General features: G+C 39.7%; 1 protein-coding gene across 3 annotated transcripts in view; it reads right to left on the minus strand.

Annotated features, from left to right (window-relative positions):
- LOC120775261 overlaps nt 1–21,481 on the minus strand; it is a 53,508-nt gene that overhangs the window by 15,986 nt on the left and 16,041 nt on the right. For all 3 annotated transcript variants that reach the window (XM_040105345.1, XM_040105343.1, XM_040105342.1), the window contains exons 3-6: nt 19,717–20,756; nt 16,043–16,233; nt 7,617–8,250; nt 2–123 (exon numbers count right to left, since the gene is read on the minus strand). In XM_040105345.1, the coding sequence (XP_039961279.1) occupies nt 2–123; nt 7,617–8,250; nt 16,043–16,233; nt 19,717–20,756 (1,987 nt within the window). The remainder of the gene's footprint in view (nt 1; nt 124–7,616; nt 8,251–16,042; nt 16,234–19,716; nt 20,757–21,481) is intronic.

Consider the following 21,481-nt stretch of genomic DNA (forward strand, 5'->3'; position numbering starts at 1 on the left):
CCGCAGGGAATCACCCAAATTGCATACACCATGCGACGTGATGCTGAAGCTTCGCAGGCGATAATATTCCAAATCGAGGTCGGCACAATGTATTGCTGCACGTCGCGTATCGGCGAGACGTGGCTACAAGTAAATAAGCATACAGAGACGAGTACTGCATAAAAGCACTAGTAAAATCACATTAAAATGAAGCCGCAAGTGTTCGGCTGAGTCGAGCTGCATACTTAGTTAAGATGAACTAGAAGTGTATGAATAATGAAATGAGTTGTTGTGAAAAGCACATCAAAAGCGGTTGGGAAGTTACGAAAAAAAATTGACTGCGACATTGGTCTATTCATGTGGCAAGGTTGCTATTCTTTATGTTTATTATGATTGTGATAGTAAAAAGAGCCAGCCAACAATGTGAATATGATGTATGTGGCTGCAAACTTTTTTCATTTTATTCAAGTTTCGCTAAAGAAATATTTATTCAATGAAATCTGCTGGAAATGAGCAAGATGGTATGTAAGAATTTTGGCTCTTTAATAATAATATTATTATTATTAGGAGTTATGTGGAGTTTAAACTTCGATTCGTTGATTTTCTCTATACAAGTATATTATGTTATGATTTAAGTTTAGTAATAAATATTTTGATGCTAAAAATAAAAGAACAGCTAAGAGACAATTATAATGAAAAGTTAAAGTTCTATTATATATATTAAAGGCATAGCTTCATATATTTAGAGCCAATAAAAACGCAGAATATAACTTGGACTTTTCTCATCTTCGAGTTAAAGTACGAGGGGTCCCTTGTTAACCGTTCTATTAGAGGGAAGTTAAGAATTAGCAAGCTGTGCCCGGGACAGTCGTGTCCCCGTAATTAGAATGGACCTGGAATTTTGCTGTCAACTCCGTTCCTCTGTTTATTCTTTCAAATTATTTCAGGAATAACAACAACAGGGAGTTTGCGAATAAGAGACACGCTGAGGAAGGGTGATGTTTTTTTCAGATCATGTGACTGAGGGTAAAGCTAGTTGAAATTAAACAAATACTATGCTCGGATCGACAACGAAAACATGTTTTCATGGGAAAAACTGGTTTTCGCACGAAAACTTGTGTTTTCGTCCATGTAAAATCTGTCAAACGAAGTTTTCGCTGAAAACTACTTGAAAACTTACTTTCCACTCATTATAATCGGGGCCTGCTCTAGTTTAATCGTTGTTTTTGGAAGACATATTTTGCCGGCCCTAAATTGTCAGTTGATATTTGTTTACATTCCATACCAATACAGCTGTCACTTGATATTCTCATATTAGGGGAATTCTCTTGTTCTTGCAAAACCTTGCCCTGTGCAGAAATTGTAGAATTTACCAAGAGGAAAATGGCAATGGCACAACAACAAACACACGCAGAAAATTATTTGCAATGGCTGTAAAATATGTCAGACCAAAACCCATGTTTATTTTCGTGCCGACATACAAGTATGTATATCACTATATTCTGCAATGGGTGCTCTCTTGGCCTTCATATTTCGGTACAGAATTTTTGCGTTTTGTGTTATCTTGCAGGAGCAAGAGAATGCCGCTATTGATAGTTGTCAGTGAAAACTCATCGAAAACACACATTGTCGGTCCGAACCTCTTAGATTCCACAACATACAAATGTGTTTTCAATGTCGGTCCGAACATAGTATAAGGCATTTCAGTGTTTTGGGGTCACCATATTATTCTTCTTTATTGACGTACACATCGCTTACGAGGTTATAGCCGCGTTTACAAAAGCCTGCGTGTAGCCAAGTTCTTCTTCACCAGGTCTTTCCAACGGAGTGGAGGTCTTCCTTCTCCTCTGCTTCTTCAGGCAAGTACTGTGTCGAATACTCTCAAAGATGGAGAGTTTTCGTCCATTTGGACGACATGACTTAGCAAGTATAGCCGCTAGCTATGTCAATGTCCCCGTAACGCCGACTCATCAGATGTTGTCAACGTCCACGCCTCCGCAACATACTCGTATAACAGGGCGGGAATGATGAATGACTTGTAGAATTTGGTCTTTGTTCGTCGAGAGAGGACTTATCTTCTGAATTACCTACTCATTCCGAATTAGTACCTATTGGCAAGAGAAGTTCTGTTTTACATTTCGAGGCTGACGTTGTTGTTGATTTTAATGCTGGTTCAAAGATAGACGAAATTATCTACGACTTCGAAGTTATGACTGTCAGCAGTGACATGAGAGCCAAGGCGCGACCGCGATGACTGTTTGTTTGACAACAGAGGATATTTCGCCTTGTCCTCGTCCACTACCAGACCCATTTGCTTTGCTTCCTTATTCATTCTGGAGAAAGCAGAACTAACGGTGCGGATGTTAAGGCCAATGATATCAATATCATAGGTGTACGCCAGTAGCTGTACACTTTTATAAAATATTGTACCTTCCTTCTCTATTTAGCTCTGCGCCTCGAATTATTTTCTCAGCAATATATCAAAGAAGTCGTTTGGTATCGAACGGCTCGGATACGTCCTTCCCGATCTGACGGAGCTTTCGGCATTACTCAGCGGCACTTTATGCAGCCGAATTAGTTTTGCGAGACTATCAAATTCAGACATAGTTGCATAAAGGCAGCTCCTTTTCGAGGTGGTGTCTGAAGGAGACTGATAGTCGGACACCAGCGTAAGGGGGCCCCATAAAGCCTGATGTTAAATCAGCTTACTTTCTTCCTAAGTTAGTGTCAATTCAAAGGAAGTTCTAATGAAAAAAGTGTTATAAGGGAAATATGTATACGTCTAACAACTAAGGAAGAGCAAAGTTTGGGTGTAACCGAACCTTTTATATTTTCTCAAGGCACAAGGATTTATGGGATTTTCGTATACATTTCGTATACGCTCTTTTTAGAAAGAGATTATTTTTGAATTCCATTAAGATTTCTTACATATTGACCGATAAAAGTCAACCGGAAGTTAGAAAATATATCAGAGTTTCATACTATGTATGTATGTATGTATAGGGGGCTATTTTTGGCACAAGAGCATGATGTCAGGTATTCACTGTTTGGATCCTTGAAAAGTTATAGTCCGATAATGCTACTTTTTGGGAAAAAGATTAAATACCTCAAGAGCACTACTTGTGCAAAGTTTTGTCCCGCTTTATCCGTTGATGTTTGATTTGTACACTGGAAGTGAAAGAATCAGCTTGAACTTAAAGTTGTGTTATGTTATATGGCAACTGTGAGAGGTTGTTATCCGATTTCACAGTGTATAAAGTAAATGTAGGAGTAGCTTTACATACCAAATTTGGTTGGCACAGCAGTCTGTAGACGCAGGTCTAAGGCCCTTGGATCCATGTTTTCGGATAGGGATCGCATAGCCTCATTAGCACCCGGAAGTCTATTGAACTTTATCAATGCGCTGGTGCTAGGTGAGTCTATGTGAGTTAGGAGAGGGCAGAGTAGACCAAAGGTCGCGGTGCATTCCTCACCTTTCAATCAATCAATCAATCACCAAATTTGGTTGGAATTAGTCTAGTAGGTCCTGAGTTATAGAATTTCACTTAAATATGGGCAGCGCCAAGCCCACTGTCCAATTTTTGCATTCTTAGCTGTCATAGAAACTGATCGATCAAAAACAAGTTCGCGTATGGGAAACTTTTGCATGTAACAAGATATCTTTACGAAATTTGGCGCAGATTATTATCCGAGGTACCGCTATGATCTTAGAAAAAAAGTGATCGGATTACTTTAGCATATAGCTGTCTGTCAAACTGGTCGATCGAAGTGAAGAAAAAGATCTTTTTATACCCTTCAAAGCTATAAGAAATGTATGAAGCGTATTGTAGCTTTAGTTTACCGAAGTAAACATTTTTTCTGGGCCTGTTTCCAAAAGTCACTCATCGGAATCTCTCGAAAAGGTACAATAGTTATCAAACGGATTAAAAGAGTTGGAAAATCGCTCGATTGAGTGTAGCGAGAGTAATCTAAACGCAGACTATTTTGAGAAATAAGTCCCCAATTTCCATTTCGTTTTCCTTTTATAGGCGGCATAACTATTGGAGCACTCTCGTATAGGCATTTAAAACAAATATGCTCTAGTACGCCACATGCAACACACACATTGAAATTATTTTGTCAGTGAACAGTTGATGCAATAAATTCACAATTTTCTCACTACCATGATTTGGAATATGATATTTCGGGTTTTTCGTGCGCACCCAAGCGTTTACATAGCTGATAGTTGGCTCTGAGGCGAGTCAAATATTGATTTAAAAACTTTTATTTTCCTTTGCAGGTTCGCTGACCTAAAAACGAGGATTCTCCAAGAGTCCTCGTGTCTGTGTGTATGAGCGTATGAGTATGCATAAGTGAAATTTGATAAAGAAACGGAAAAAAAGGTAAACACAAATGTGTGCAAAAGCGCATGCACACATTCGCATATTTACTTGATGAAAAACAGATGCAATATTTATATATGTATGTATATGTGAGTGTGCTTGCATAAACTGTGCTGAGAGTTGAGCTATTCAGTCGAGCGGCAGAGATTGTTGTCAGTTGGTTTCATATTACAAGCAGCTTAACTGTGGCACTACTGCCGAAAAGCGCCAAATAAATTGGAGAAAAATGTAAAATATAAATTGCTGCACATATTTGTGTGTGTGTTTAAATAACTGAATATTAAATTTGTGGCGGACATCGAGCCAACACTATGCCAATTTGTTCTTTCTGGATATTCATGTGAAACCGTCAGTCCAGAATTGAAAGCAAACAAGCCAAACTGTAAAAACAGAGCAGCAATAAAGTTGTAATATTTTTGTCTACAAAAGTTCGTATAAATTTGTACCAACACAGAGACAGTTATTTGAAGATAACAACATTACGAATTCAAAATCTGTATAACTAGGTGAAGCCTTAGCAGAATAGTTGTTGAAGTTTCTTTAAAATAATTTATTATTTAAGTTTTGGCGCAATTGTATAACACAATCTCTAAGAGATATTAGAGTCAAATTTGGCTACAAAGCAGCTAAACAGAAACTAAATAGTAAGCAAGAGCTAAGTTCGGACGCAAGAATCAAAGCCACTGAAGCCGCTCGATATTCCCAAGCGGCATCGCTTCAGTGTATGGGCTCGTGAAAATTTCCAAGAAGATCCGAAGTTTTCGAGTAAAATTTTGTTCAGCGATGAGGCTCATCTGGTTCATTGGGTATGTAAACAAGCAAAATTGCCGCATTTCTGGCGAAGAGCTACCTGAAGAGATTCAAGAGCTGTCATTGCAACCAGAAAAAAACAACAGGTCGATGTAGTTTATGGTGGAATCATCGGTCCATATTTCTTCCAAAACAGAAAAAAACTTCCGATCTTTATCGCGCCATGAAAACTGACTATTTGATGCCTGAAATTGAAGCTCGTGATCTCGCTAACATTTGATTTCAACAAGACGCAATTTCCCACACATGGCATCAGTCAATGGACTTATTGATATGAAACTTCGGAGAGCAAATAATTTCACGTCGAAATGCTTGAACGAATCTCCGAAAATTGGACTCAACGGATGGACCATCTGAGACGTATCGGCGGCCAAAATTTGAACACTTCTGTGTTTTTATCTTTAAAAAAGTAGGAAACTTCGAAATGAAGCCATATAATATTTCCGAAAATCACCGTCACATTTCGAGGAATTTTCGAAGAAGGTACTCGTATTCGAAGACCGGCACTGTAGCCAGTAGTTAGTATGAAAATGGTGATATTAAAAATGTTTTTTCACAAAAATGGTACATCTTTGATAAAGCCTAAACCTTAAGAGTTTTTTCCTTTTTCCCCATCCCACAATAAAAGAAAAAGAAGAGAAAAAAGAAGAGGGAAGCAAGACGCATTTGCAGACAAAAAAAGAGAAATGCGCTCAGAGGTGATCTAGTGACTGTTGTGCAGAACATTTCTGCAGCTTGCTGAATGGCAATAAAATCACAACGCCAGGAGAAGGATAACCCGGTTCCCCAATCGACGACGATGGAGCAGACGTTCCCTTGTGCGACCATGAAGAAGTTCGTATAGCAATTACCCGCCTGAAAAACATCAAAGCGGCGAGGGGCGATGGATTGCTGACCCAGCTATTCAAACACAGCGGCGAAGAACTGATACGGAGCATGCATCAGCTGCTTTGTAGAATTTGGTTGGACCAAGGCATGCCTGACGATTGAAATTTAAGTGTGCTCTGCCCAATCTACAAAAAGGGAGATGAGCCTCGTCAACATCGCATATAAGGTCCTATCGAGTGTATTGGGTGAAAGATTAAATCCCACCGTCAGCAAATTGATTGGACCTTATCAGTAAAATCAAAAACTAACCATAAATTCACCATCAAATCTTGGAAAAAAACTCGTGAAAAAAGGTTCGATAAACAGCAATTCTTCATCGATTTCAAAGCTGTTTTGACAGCACGAAAAGGAGCTGCCTTTATGCCGCTATGTCTGAATTTGATATCCCCGCAAAACTAATACGGCTGTGCATGTAAACTGACGTTGAGCAATACCAAAAGCTCTGTCAGGATCGGCAAGGACCTCTCCGAGCCGTTCGATATCAAACGAGGTTTCAGATAAGGCGACTCCATTCCGCGTGACTGCTTCAATCTACTTTTGGAAAAAATAATCCGCAGATGATGGAACGAGATTTACGACGACATTGACTTAGTTTAATGAATTAAGAGACAGCGGCTTCTATGTACTATGTCATATCGTCCATATGAATGAAAACACTCCAGGTACCCACAATACCCGCCAGGGGAAGCAGAGAAAGGAACTAACCAGACATTGAGAAAACCGCCTTTAGTGTACTCCAACGCACTAATTGGTTCATAAGTATTAGAATGTGATATGCAATTTAAAGAAAATTTGCTGATAAAGCAATATATTCTCATCCAGGGATTGAAATTAAATTCTTGAAAAGGAAAAGCTTGCTTAAGAAGGACAATATTTCATAATTAGCTTTAGTTCAAAACAAATCTACTACTGAAGTGAGTACTGTTTAATATGCTGAGGCAACTAAAACAACAAATAAGTCCGCTGAAGTACTGCAAATAAGTCATCAAAAGGCAAACGGAAGCACAGCTCGGAATCAGCCAGCCAAGCGTTTGCTTTTTGTTTGCATTGCTTGCTTTGCTCTTCATTGCATTGTTTTGTGAAAATATTTGCTATTAAATTTGTGAGTTGTTGCAAGGGAGGCTTGCCCACGTGACACGTGCGTATATACCTGCTTGGAAATTATTGCAACTTTGATTTGTGGGACTTCGCTAGAATTTATGTTTTCTTTTTTTTAATATTTTGTGAGTGTTTTTTTTCTAAAGAAATTATGAAAGTTAACTCAAAGTTTTCTCAATGTACCAGAGCGAAGAAGGACAGAATTGATTAAAGCAGTAATATTTCAAATCATAAAAACAAAAATATAAAGAAGTCATAGGTTATTGACAAAAAATTCACATAAAATACATGAAACCTAAAAAATTAATAATTTTTCCAACAGAGTATTTCCAACAGGGTATTTTCCACAACAATAACAAAACAAGCGTCCGCTTAACTATGCATGCACACACATACACACATAAGTACTCATTTTGACCTAGGCTCATAAAAACAATTTTACGTTGAGTTTATATTTACCTTTCTACTTTCAGCTGGCATACTCGATGTGCGCATCCGTTGACGCTGCCGACTGCCCTGCAGCTGTGCAATGGTCGCTGAACTGCTGTGCAATATATTGGAGGCGGCACGATGCACACCGCTTGTGCCCACATTGACGACCGCGCCCACGCTGCCAATGCCGCTTTCGATTACATCTAGTTCATAGTGGCTATCATTCAAGCCGTTATTCTTGTTATTGTTGCCGTTGCCATTGCCGTTACCGGCGTTGTTATGCTGATGGTTCAGCATGGTTGGCGAGTCACCAGTCTGCAGTATGTCACTGACCATTTCACCAGCACTTGTTGCCGTATCCTCCAACACCGAAGCGAGTGCCGTCGATGAGCCACATAGCAAATCCATATTTGTGGCTATACTGCCACCAATGCCTGCGCCACCGCCGCCGCCGCCACCAAACAGTAGCGGTGTGGCCGAAGAGTACTGTGGTGAGACCGCGCCAGACATGGCTTGTTGAAAGGTGAGCACGCCGGCACTGCTGCCACTGCCATTGCCGCTGCCGCTACCACTTCCGGCACTGTCGATGCCCATGGAGTGCAGTGAGGGTAAGCGTGTCGGTTTGCCGCTCACTGGTGATTTTGCCAACGTGATGCGGTCACTGTGAATGTGTGAATTTAATTGTTAGTGCAATTGCTGACAGTAAAATGCTATGGAATTTAATTAAATAACTTTATGGCTATGGGAATTAGCAGCATTATATTGCTTGTTCGGGGTTTTTGTGTTTGGCTAGTTGGCGGAAATGTAAAATTTATTAAGCTATGTGAGGATTGCTATAGATGTTTGTTTATTTAAGACATCAGAGTGGATTCGATCAAATTGTGCGAGAAATAAATGTAGTTCAACATTTATTTTTCATCTTTGAACTAAGGCTTGCATCTCACTTGGGAGTTATGAACAAGGACAGCAACATATATAAGCACACCTAACCTTCAGTGGGTCAAGTAAGCATAGCAACTAAGTCTAGGAGAAAATCTCAGAAAATTACATGTTTAATTCGTAGGTAATAGTCAATAAACTCTTCAGAAAATAGCCGATAAGTAAAGAAAAATGTATATCATTCAAAAGTATTAAACACAATACTCAGAGAGGACGACTTTTTCAATACCAGCAATTTCTTAGCAATAATTCATTATATTGGGATTGAGCTAGGGAAAATGTCACGAAGAACGTTAATTATTTGTCTTAAACATCTCATAGAAGCTGAGTTCATGAAAACTTCAGTGCAGAAGGAGGTACTTCTTCTGTCTAATGAAACACTTAGGCATTTAGGAGCGCCATTAATGCCACGTTTGCCTGCTTTTCGAGCAATTCAGGGAATAATTCCACCGAGACACGGGTATGTTTAAAATAAGTCTGTTTGGCAATTAAATATCTGCATATAGTCAGAGGCTTATATATAGTATATCCACTTTTCGGAGTCTCATTGTAGAGTCGGGCATGTTCTCGCTAGATCGTTTGCTTCACAGTTCCCAGGGATATCATTATGCCCTTGAAATCAACGCAGGTTAATCGTGAAGTAAGATCTTAGATTCACTAAGAGATCAAGACATTCCTTCACTAACTTTGACTAAAATCTTAGAAGCTTTAGTGATCTCTTTTTTGTGAACAAACTTCTTGTCAGAACAAAAAGGTTTTCTTTAATTACTGTGATCTTAGCTTGATAGACACTGAAGTGCTCTAGAGTGAGTCTGGCTTTGCAGAGAACACACCCACTCCCACCATTGGAGTCATCCGCATAGATGCCTATCTCTTCGCTTTAACGCTATTCTCTGAAAGGAAAGACAATATTGCGGACTGAATTTAAATTTAAAATTCTAACTTCTTCTTCCTTAATGGCGAAGACACCGCTTCCTCTGCTTACTCCGGCGGGTACTGCGTTAAATACTCTCAAGGAAGTGTTTTCATCCATTCGGATGACATGATCTAGCCAGCTAGCCGCCGTCTCTTCATTCGCTGAACTATGTCAAAGTCGTCGTATATCTCATTGCGTCGAACGCGATATTCGCCGTGGCCAACGCGCAAAGGATTAAATAAATCTTCCGCAGAACCTTTTTCTCGAAAACTTGGAACGCCGACAAATCAGACGTTGTCATCGGCCATGCCTCTATGGTGCAGAGGAGGAGAGCAAGACGGGAATGATATGTGACTTATAGAATTTGGTCGTTGTTCGTCGAGAGAGGACTTTATTTATTAATGCCAAAGTAGCACCTTTTGAAGTTTAATCTGGTTCCAAGATAGACGAAATTAGCTACGTCTTCGAAGTTATGATTGTGCACAGTGACGTGGGAGCCAAGTCGCAAGTCCGACGATTGTTCATTTGATGACTTGAAATATTTCGGCTCGCCCTCGTTTAACCACTTACTTCTCTTCCTTATCCAGTAGGGGAAAGTAGAACTAACGGCAGGGATGTTGAGGTCAATGGTATAAATATTTTCGGCTTACGCCAGCAGCTGTACACTCTTATAAAAGATTGTACCTGCTCGATTAAGTTCTGCAGCTCGAAATATTTTCTCCAGCAGTAGATTGAAGATCTCGCACGAAAGGGGGTCGCCTTGTCTGAAACCTCATTTGATATCGAACGGCTCGAAGTGGTTCTTCCTGATCCTGACGGAGCTTTTGGTATTGCTCAACGTCAGTTTACACAACCGTACTACTTTTGCGGGAATACCAAAATCAGACATAGCGGCGTAAAGGCAGCTCCTTTTCGTGCTGTCAAAAGCAGCCTTAAAGTCGACGAAGAGGTGGTGTGTGACGATTATATTTTAACGGATACACACAATACGCTCTATAGAACCTTACATACGATGTTGGGAAGACTTGTCCCACGGTAGTCGGCGCAGATTGTAGGATCTTTCTTTCTGTGGATTGGACAGAGCACACTTAAATTCCAATCGTTGGGAATGCTTTCGTTCGACTATATTCTACAAAGAAGCTGATGCATTCTCCTTATCAGTTCTTCGCCGCCGAATTTGAATAGCTCGGCCTTGTTTTTCTTCAGACGGGTAATTGCTTTTCGAACTTCTTTATGGTTGGGCAATGGAACGTTCACTCCATCGTCATCGATTTGGGAATCAGGTTCACTATCTCCTGGTGTTATGCTTTTACTGACATTCAGCAGTCTGCAGAAGTGTTTCCTAGTGTTCAGTATGTTCTGGGCATCAGTTACTAGATCACTTCGGTTGGTTCTAGAAGAGTATGCTCTGGTCTTGAAACCTTCTGTTAGTCGTTGCAATTTTTCGTAGAATTTTCAAACATTACCCTTGATATTTAAATTTGAGATACTCTCGATGTACTCTCTTTAATAATTACGAGTACTATTTCGGGTGGGTAGTTATTATGATTATTTTCAATTTAATAATTTAAGGTAAAAAAGAAAATGGATTTTTTCACAATTTTCTATTCTGTTGAAATGAATTTGATTCGACACAAAGTGATATTTTTAAACATATGTGTGTCTTTATTTTATGGTTAAAAGTGTTTTAAAACTATGAACATTTTACTTGTTATCAAGCTGGAACTGGGAGAGCTTTTAAATATTACTGTAATATATTTGAAATGTCCTTAAAGAAAAGCCTGCTACTTCTATATCCTTTATTCGTCACACAATCACATTTGACATACTGCAAGCTTTGAGTGCATTAAGGCCATTCTTTTTCAGTATCCTAATATCCACAATGCCGCTCTCGTCAGTCTTTACTTTGGCAGTCACGGCACGGTTGCCCTTTTGATTGCTCTTTCATATCCGTTCTCCTGTAGGCATTCGCCGTCAATGGCTTTACTTTATTTCCACCTCAAGCCGAAATCCTTTTTTTAAACGGCTGTTTCGTGAATCGCCGCATGGACACGTGCTTTACTGCGGTATGTACACACCACATAAACTCATTTTATCCATATTTGTGCTTGCGTACTCGCCTCTGCGTGCAACTATGTGCGCGCGTATGTGTGGGATAGTGGACGTGGGCGTGTATGTGTGCTTTGCCCAGTGGTTATTATGCTAGAAAAGGTTGTGCATGTCATCTAATAAATATGGCAACAATATTGCTGGTCGTAGCACGCAATATCAATAAGCTCGGCTCGGTACTTAAGTGCGCGCCCACCTGGGCGTATGAGTAATGCATAGCGAAAAATGTGTGATACATTTCAAAGCTTGAGCATACATGCACGCTAGCAATGATAAGTGCATAAGAGCATATGTACATATATAAAACTGTATGCAGTCTTAACGGTAAAGCATACTTCAAAAAGCATTCCGCAAAAATTGCATTACTAAATTGTTGGCGAGAGCGGCTTCTGCAGGTGCGCTTAGTGAGGAGCGGAAGCACTTTTGCGCCCACGAAGTGGACATTGTTGCGGCATTTTGCTTCAGCGTGTCTTTAATGGTTTATTGCATGCGTGCACAGTTTGCAACGCACGAGTGTACTCAGCAAAGTTTTAGCACATTCGCTTTACGGTGCAGTTGGGGAATCAGCTCCTAGGCTTTTGTGGCCACATGAAATGTAACTACCAATTATGGTTTGTGGTGCAAAGTGCCTTTAACGATTTGAAGTTCTCACTAAACAATTTTGACGCATTTAATGTGGTGTAACTCTGAAGATTTTTGTATAAAAAATTTCCTTTACTAACATTTTGAGTTGAAAATTTCATACGATATCCACTTATATTATGTAATGAGATTTATTGGAGATCTAGAAAGTTGTAACTAATTATACCCTGCTTAGGGTATATATGTAAGTTTGCCACTAAGTTTGTAGCACCCAGAAGGAAGAAAACGTAGGAAATCCTATGAAGTAAACATACATATATATAAATTATCACTCTGACGAATTGAGTTGATTTGACCATGTCCATCTGCATATACGTGAATTAGTTCCTCACATTTTGAGATATCGCTCTGACATTAATTTTCTATAGCTCAGAGGCAGTTTATGGCACCGCTTTGACTTTAGGCAAATATTCCTCAGAATTGAACACTCTACAAAAGTGCTCATTGTGACAAAGTCGAAACTCACACCGGCGAGGTAGTACGGGGCTCTAATCCTGATTTTTCCACGAAATTCCCATTTTTTTTTATATATTTCGTAAAAGACAAGAGGTATAGAAAAAATATACATGACAAACTTGTAGGAAAATTGTTTTGCTATAAAAAAGGTCCAAGGTCAAAATCGATGTCATTAATACTTCTCGAGATATTGGGCTTTTTAAGTAAGGCTGTATGGAATTTTCACAGATTTATCCACCCAGACCATCTATGAAAATTCTACAAAGCCTTACTGAAAAAGCCGAATATCTCGAGAAGTATAAATGACATCGATTTTGACCTTGGACCTTTTTTATAGCAAATAAAATTTCCTACAAGTTACATTACCATTGGTGCAGGAGTCGCAGAACCACGCACTAAACACTTAACCAAGTGCACCTTATCTGGGTGCACGGTCACAAAGGTATAGGCGGGAATGAACTCGTTGATGACCTTGCCCGCTCCGCAGCATCCACTAACATGATAGGACCTGTACCCTTCATAGCGGTGGGCATAAAAGAGCTGCTCGGCATGAAAGAAAGAGGCAGAGAGAGCTATTGGCAACAATCTGCCTAGGGACAAACTTGTCGCATTCTACACTGACCCCGGCAAGCTGAAAAAGTACTTATACTATATATTATAACATGGGTCTAGTTTCTTGCACATATTGTCGGTTGTACAACAAATAGCCTAAAGTTCCAGAACACTAACTGACTGAGAGCATAGCAGTCTGCAGACGCAACAGCCCTGGGATCCATGTTTCCCAATAGAGATCACATCGCCTCACTAGTACCTAACAGCGTATGGGACTTTATCAATATGCTGGGACTAGGTGAGTCCTTGTGATTTAGGAGAGGGCCCAATAGACCCAAGGTCGCGGGGCAATGCTCGTCTATTTATTTTATCTTAGCTGCTACATAAACTGAACGATTGGAATCAAAGTGTTTATAAATAATCTTTTGTATCTGTAGGGTATATGATCACCATAGCTCTTTCCTTTCGTAATATGTAGTTCCGTCAAAAGAAATCCGTACCCTTTATGTAGAGCAAATTTGTAATTAAAATCATGTTTTTGAAATTATAGAACAAATCCTCTCTGATACCTCATTTCATTTGCTGAAAGCTAATTAAATATTTATTTCTCGGTAGTTTTGTAAATTTGTCTACTCTTTAATTTTAGTCCTTGTGCTGCAAGAGCTTCTTTCTTGCAGCAGACAAGTTTTCTTTGTAGCAAGTTATCACGATGTGAATGCTAAGCCTTTGGGCGTTTTTCCTATGTTCCTGTTTGCTTCATTATTTCGCTACTATTTTGCTACTGCATCTGCTTTTAACTTGCTCTCTTCACCTGTGCTGGACTAATGGAATTAAAACTCTAATTCATTGCTTTTATGAGTTTAAAGAGTAAAGTGAGATTATGTATGACTGAGATTATATTTGCAATTTAAGAGGATAGCGGAAACGAATGAATGTGTTTGAACTCACGGTAGTGCAATAAGTTGCATTTAATGACATTGCCGACTAGTTACTAGAGACCAATATATTGATATTTATTGTATTTATTGCATTTATTTTATTGATATTTGCTCTTACTTACTTCGTGAGCTTCCAACAAAGAGCCAACATTAAATTTTGTTTTAAAATTGGTAAAACTTTTACCGAACCGTTTCAATTGATGAAACAAGTTTATGGCGATGATTGCCTATCCCGTAGCAGAGTGCACGGGCCAATCAAAATCCGTGATCACCGGAAATTCCATCAAAAATCAACCGAAATCATCATTAAAATTCATGGAAATGGAAATGGATATCTCCAAAATATCGATTTATCGCATTTCAACCGAAAGTTTGGGCTTACGAGAGGTGAGTGCACGGTTTGTTCCGCACAAATTGACTGACGACCAAAAATTGCTCAGAATACAACATTCGAAGGACATCATTAAAGAGGTCAAAAAAGACAAAAACTTTCTTTAGAATATTGTGACTGGTGACGAAACATGGTGTTTCCACGAGCCGAAACCCAAAAAATCGCGCATGGAGAAGTCAATGCTGATTTGTTTTTATGATTCCAAGGGTATTGTCCACAAAGAATTTGTTCCACCCGGCCAAACGTTAATGCGGTATTCTACCTTGGAGTTTTGAAGTGTTTGATGCGCCGTATTCGACGTGTTCGGCCCGAATATCGCGAAGATGAAAGTTGGCGTTTGTTGCACGATAATGCGATCGACACTTGTGACCGATTATTGTACAAAAATCACATTTTAACCATTAATCACTCCCCGTATTCACTTGATATGGCACCGTGTGACTTCTTCTTTTTCGGAAAAAGCATTTGCCTATGAAAGGAAAGCGTTATGCAGACGTAGAGGCCATGCAAAGGCTTGCACCGGCATAATGGCGGCCATACGGGTCAACGAGCTAAAACACTCGTTCGGCATGCTTAACGGACCGTGCAAAAACCAGTATTAAAGAATGAAGGAGACTATTTTGAATAAAATAAATCGATTTCGCCAAAAAACCATCTGTTCTGTTTTTTTTTAAGTCCTGTTTACTTTGGAACGCACCTTGTAAATGTACTCAACTATTCTGAACTCATCAATCGTGTTGTTAGTATGTAACGTAAATTTAATGAATTCCGTTAATTACCCAGTATCTACACTAAAGATTAACCGAATATTATTTTTATTATCTGCAACTTTGTCATTTAGCTTTTTCACATAGGACTCGCAGTTTTGTCGGAAATCGAGAAAAATGTTTTTAACACTTAAAAATTAAAACAAACACCTTACCCTTCTCTACCCGACCTGAGATCCTATTTTTCTTTGAATTTATGTTTTTTTTCTTCCTTTTGCAATGGGTTTCATTTTACTTTTTTACTATTTTCCGAAAGGGGCTGTAAATCTATACGAGAACACAATTATCGGCAAAGATAATCCTTCTAATATTACGATATCAGGATTACTTATTCCAAAACGAAAGTAAGGTAACCGAATTGAAAAAATGAAACATTTTATTTTGAAGCTATATTTTGACTAAAAATCAAGAGCTTGAACGATTATTGTACCGTTTTTCACCGGAACTGTTTCGAAAGAGAGGGAGCAGTTTATTCAGTTATCATATTTGAATAATTGTTTATTTATTTAAATTGAATCCAATTGAGGTTCAGCAATGTAGCAGTAAGCAAAGGGAATAAAACCATCTCTGGAGTTCAAAATTAATTAACTAGCATAGGCTTATCAAACCGAGATTTTACTTCAATCGATTTTCAGGTATCCCTTTTGCATTAGCTTTATAGAATCTATTCACTTTCATTACAATTATATTTTTTCCCGTAATTGTTACGTATAATACATATTTATATTTTTCACATTACTTACCGTGTTCCGCTGTGCGTTAAATTTATTGTGCTGCCATCCGTTGTTGTTGCATGATGATTTCTCAAATTTGTAATGTCTGCTAGAGTTGTACCCTCACCGCGATTATAACTAACATCGGAAGCCAATAGATTTGTAACGATTGATGAAGAACGGCGTCTGGTGAGTAATGGTGATTTTTGCACCCGTTTAGTCTGGAAAAGTTGAAAGATTTTAATATTTTTGAATATTATTTATTTTTAAGGGTTATATCCACTTGTGAATTTCAGAAAAAAAAAACAGTTTGAAGCCATTTGTAGAAGTTCACGCAAGTGAGGAGAACTCTCTGAGCGCCATTGGCTCAAGCAACTCACGACTTCAGGTCTTAGACCAAGTATCTTCTGCGTTGCCAAAAAACATCCGTTTGAAGGCGAAACGATTCTTCTCAGGGTTATGCGCTGGGTTTGGGAACCGATAAGTAAAAAAAACAACACCACAAAGAATAGGACAAAGCAGCCTCTGATGAGAGAAAACAAACTGCCTACCTCGCAACGTTAAAATCGACCACAACATGTGTGGGATAAATAGCGAAAGTTGAAGAGAGAAGCGAGACGCATTTGCAGACCTAAAAAGAGAGAGGTCGAAATGCGTGGGTATGAAGAAGAGCTTGACAAGGTGGCTGACAGAGGTAATGCTCGAAAGTTCTACGAAAAGATGCGGCGACCAACAGAATCAGCATCAGCTTCTTTGTTTGCTCTGCCCAACCCAAAAACTGGGAGACCCCACAATCTGCGCCACCTACCGTGGGATAAGCCTTCTTAACATCGCATATAAGGTTTTATCGAGCGTATTATGTGAAAGATTAAAGTCCATCGTCAAGAAACTGATTGGATTTTGTCGTTCAGCTTTAGGCCTGAAAAATCAATAACTGACCAGATATTCAACATGCGCCAAATCTTGGAAAGACCCGCGAGAAGAGGATCGACACACACCACCTCTTCGTCGACTTGAAAGTTGATTTTGAAAGCACGAAAAGGAGCTGTTATGCCGCTGTTACCCCCGAAAAACTAAAACGGTTGTGCAAACTGACGTTGAACAATAATGAAAGCTCCGTCAGGGTCATTGCGTCTTTGTGGAACAAGCATTAACACCAATCACAACGTTAGACTCGAAATCCAACGCAGAATGAGTCTTGCTGCTTCGGACTGAGTAGACAATTCAGAATTAAAGTTTCTCTCGACGAATAGAGACCATGGATGATGAGAACATCTTATGAGTCGACGTTACGTTTTTCCGAGAGAAAGGTTCTGCGGAAGATTTATGGTTATGAAAATTACTAGTCCCATGATATACGATATTAAATCCCCTAGTGGGTTTCTGATCAAATAAATCTTTTCATAAAAGCTGTCAGTTCTTCTCCAGTCAGTAAACTAGCAAGGTCGGATCTCAGTTTGCTTGGTCAACCATTATCATTCAACATATTTTAATGTTTCAAGACAAGTAACTTATTGAACCTTTTTCTGGGTTGTTGTAGTTTACTATCAGAATCATAATCTCTATTCACAGCTGACAGAGTGTATACCTTCTTGGTCTACGTTAGAATGCTTTCAAATTTCAAAAGTTTAGAAAAAAAGGGTTTTACACGTTCTATATTTGGATAGCTTGAAGATCAAATTTGGTCAGCTCGTGAATCATACTTCATTGAACCTATTTTCTAAAACAATGCACTCAATTAACATTCTATCTAATTGAACATTTGGTGACAAATTTCTATACCGTTTTTGTCTTGCCTTTTCTGTTATATTGTGATCTCTCAGTGACTACTCTACACAGCTTCCGATTTAAATGTGAACGAATGCTTGATTTGCCTATTTTATACGAAATTTGTTTAATCGGGAAATATGAATGTTTGATCTTGGTAATATATTACAGTTATAAGTTTTTTTCATTCGACACTCAAACTACAAAATATGTTCCAAGCTTCGAATTGTTAAATAAATAATTAATTACAAGTATTTTACATACTACTGCGCCCAAAAAATAAGGTGACATTTGAATTTAAAGTGCTTAAAGTGAGTTTTTCGTTATTTGCGATGTCGAAATTTGTTGAGCAAAGAATTTGCATTAAATTTTGTTTACGGAATCAATTTTCAGCTGCGAATACGTTGAGGATGGTGCAGAAAGCATTTGGTGATGAGGCTATGTCTAAAAAAATGTTTACAAGTGGTATAGTGAGTTCCAAGCCGGCCGTGAACGTGTCGAAGACGAAGAGCGTCCAGGGCGACCATCAACCTCAACCGACTAAGCTTCCGTTCAACAAATCGAAGATTTGGTGTTGAAAAACCGTCGATTAACAATTAGAGATCTTGCTGATGAAGTTGGCATATCGAAAGGCTCAGCCAATACCATTTTGAATGATGAATTTTGGCAAAAAGACATTGACATTGAATTTTTTGGCAAAAAGGCGTCGCGTTGAAGTGTGTGAAACGATGCTTGCCGACTACTAGGGTGTCATGAAACGTATTATAACTGGCGATGAGACTTGGATCTATGCTTACGACCCCGAAACAACCGATCAATCGAGCGAATATCGTGCCAAAAGAGAGCAGAGACCAGAAAAATCGCGCCAAGTTGCTCAAAAATTAAGGTCATGTCGACTGTTTTCTTCGATTATCGTGGTGTTGTGCATTATGAATTCCTTCCAACCGGTCAAACAATCGACAAGGAATATTATTTGAAGGTTATGCGTCGTTTGCGTAACGCTATCCGCCTAGAATGGCCGGAATTGTGGAAAGACAATTCTTGGTTTTTACACCACGATAGTGCACCATCCCATACTGCCCTCGTAATTCGTGATCATTTCGCCAAAAACTCAACCCATATTGTTCCGCAACCACCGTATTCACCTGATCTGGCGCCGTGCTACTTCTGGTTGTTCACCAAGCTCAAAAGACCGCTCCGGGGACACCGTTTTTATACGATAGAGGAGATTCAAGCCGCAGCGAAGACGAAACTGAAGGCCATCCCGTAAAGTGACTACAACCAGTGTTTCGAGGATTGGAAAATCCGTTGGCATAAGTGCGTTGCATCGGGAGGGGATTACTTTGAAGGGGATGAAATAGAATAAATAAAGAATTTTCAAAATAAATACAATGTCACCTTATTTTTGGGCACAGTGTTTGCTATCAGATACTTTAAGCCTCTTTCTCCGCATTTTGAAAGCATTCATATTTCCATAACACAGAAATCCATCATAATTCAACTCATTTGGTGTAAACTTGTAATTTGACCCAATTAATTGGTGAAACGAAATTTCAAATATAAATACGCTTTTCAACTGCTATTTTATGTAATGGCAACTCTTTGCTCTCGCATTGACTTATTCACGCCCGCCGCACAATGCAGCTCAACCGAGCGGAGCTCAGCGCAAATTCAATTCAACGCTGACCTCGTTCGCATGCAATTAATTGAAAGAGTCCATGTAAATGATATCCTGTTTTAAATACTCGTTTGCCTGAATGCTATGAATGCGGGCGCATAGTGCCGAGCACCATACACATTTGTGATGCTCTAGAAATCCAATAAATCCCACAGTCAACCGGCGTTATTAACACGCTTTTTGAACGCACTCCCGACCGCTTAAATACCCCACATTTAAATATATGTATGTATGTGTATGCTCGTGTGTTTGTACTTACGCTGGCACTACTGCGTCCAGTGTTGCCCAATGCGACCGCAGCAGCTATGGCACCGTTATGATTGCTGTTGCTGTTGTTGGCGTTTGCGCTAATAGCCGGCGCTGCGACGGCGTTGACAAAACTGGCGCTGGCAGCATTTAATAGATCGCTGAATTTATTTACTGACGTCGAACTTTTCGGGTGTGCCGGATGTGCCGTATGCAGGTCCATGTACAACAAGTTATTGGTTACATTAGCGGCAGTGTTGCCCGTGTTGGTGTTGGCGATGGTGGTGGGCGGCGCCGCCGTATTGGCCGCCGCACAACAAGCTGGCGTACCCCCCACCAATGTCATTTGAAGCTCGGCGCCCACGTCAGCCGGGCCTGCTGGCTTGACTGTCGTCGCATCAAAGTTGTAATTACTGTTGCTGTAGCGCAACTCACCGCCCATATTGTTGCCAACACAATCGCCCACAACACCTCCGCACGCCATCTCGATGGGCGCACCAGCCGCCGTCGCCGCATTATTGCTAATGCTCGAGTTAGCGTTCGCACAGAGGCCGCCTCCGATGCCGGCGAGATTTATCGCTGATCCTAACATGCCACTTAGCGTGTTGAGATTTGTGCGACTGCCGGAAAGTAGGCCGCTCTGTTGTTGCACACGCTGTAGTACGGCCTCTTTGGTGTGGTATGCGCCGAAGCCTCGTCCTTTCGGTGGCTGCGGGAGCGCGCGATGTGGCAGCATTTGGTCTTTGCAACAGACGTTTGTTTGGGCGGTGGCGCTGTTCGCCGGTACTGGCCCTGTGGACTTTAATGTATTTAGTTGCATTTGCTGTTGATGCTGGCTTGGATGATGCTGCAGATGTTGCTGTTGTTGCTGCTGTTGCTGTTGTGTGTGCATTTGTTGATATTGTGGCGCAGCTGTTGATGGTTTCTTTAGGATTGGCTTTAGCACAGTGGCCGTGGTGCTTGGCGGTGGCGGCGGCGGCAACATAGGCAATTCAGCCGGTGTGGGTGTTGAGGATGTGCTGCTTATGGTATCACTTTCCTCACAGCTAGCATCTGAAAGATGTTGTACAAAACGGTATATTGATTAAGTTGTCAATTGTAATTGTGGCAGATTTGTAAAGCATTTGTGTTCAGTTGGTTTTTGTTGTTTTGCTTCTAAGTGGTAATTTGCTTGGTAAAGTGATTTATTCGAGCAAGACGTTCTAGCAAGTAAAAATAAACGCTTAGTGCAAAATATTCTATATGTATTTGCAGTTCGTGTTCGATAAGGGAAAAATATCCCGAATGTAATTTAAGTCACTATTACTCTGTGATCTAACGCATATTGTCATGCTGTAAGAGGAGGGACTCACTATGCGACAGAATAAAATATTGTAACTCCAGAACTATGAGGTATTTGGGAACCGTTTTTTCTTCATAATTTTTTCTTTTGGTATATTAAGAAGTTAGAGTTCACAATGACTTGATATACAAAATCTTGCTAGTTTATCAATATATTTCTGTGATGTGTCATAAATAAAAAGGCCTTTTCTTGATAAATTGTCAAGATGGGCGTAAGTATTTTTCTTCAAATATTCAATGTAATTAATTTCCAAAACTGGCAGAACATTACTCAAAGTAAATTTAGTGGAAAAGTTTGAATGAAAATTAAAATGTTTCCGTGCCAGTGAGACAAAGACGTGCTCATAGTGTCGAGAATATTGCTGCTGCAAGCGCATCAGTTGAGGAAGACCCAAATCAGTCTCTCACACGTCGTTCTCAAGCGTTGGACATCTTTA

Source organism: Bactrocera tryoni, chromosome 4 (genome assembly GCF_016617805.1).
Source record: "Bactrocera tryoni isolate S06 chromosome 4, CSIRO_BtryS06_freeze2, whole genome shotgun sequence".
Lineage (NCBI taxonomy): Eukaryota > Metazoa > Arthropoda > Insecta > Diptera > Tephritidae > Bactrocera > Bactrocera tryoni.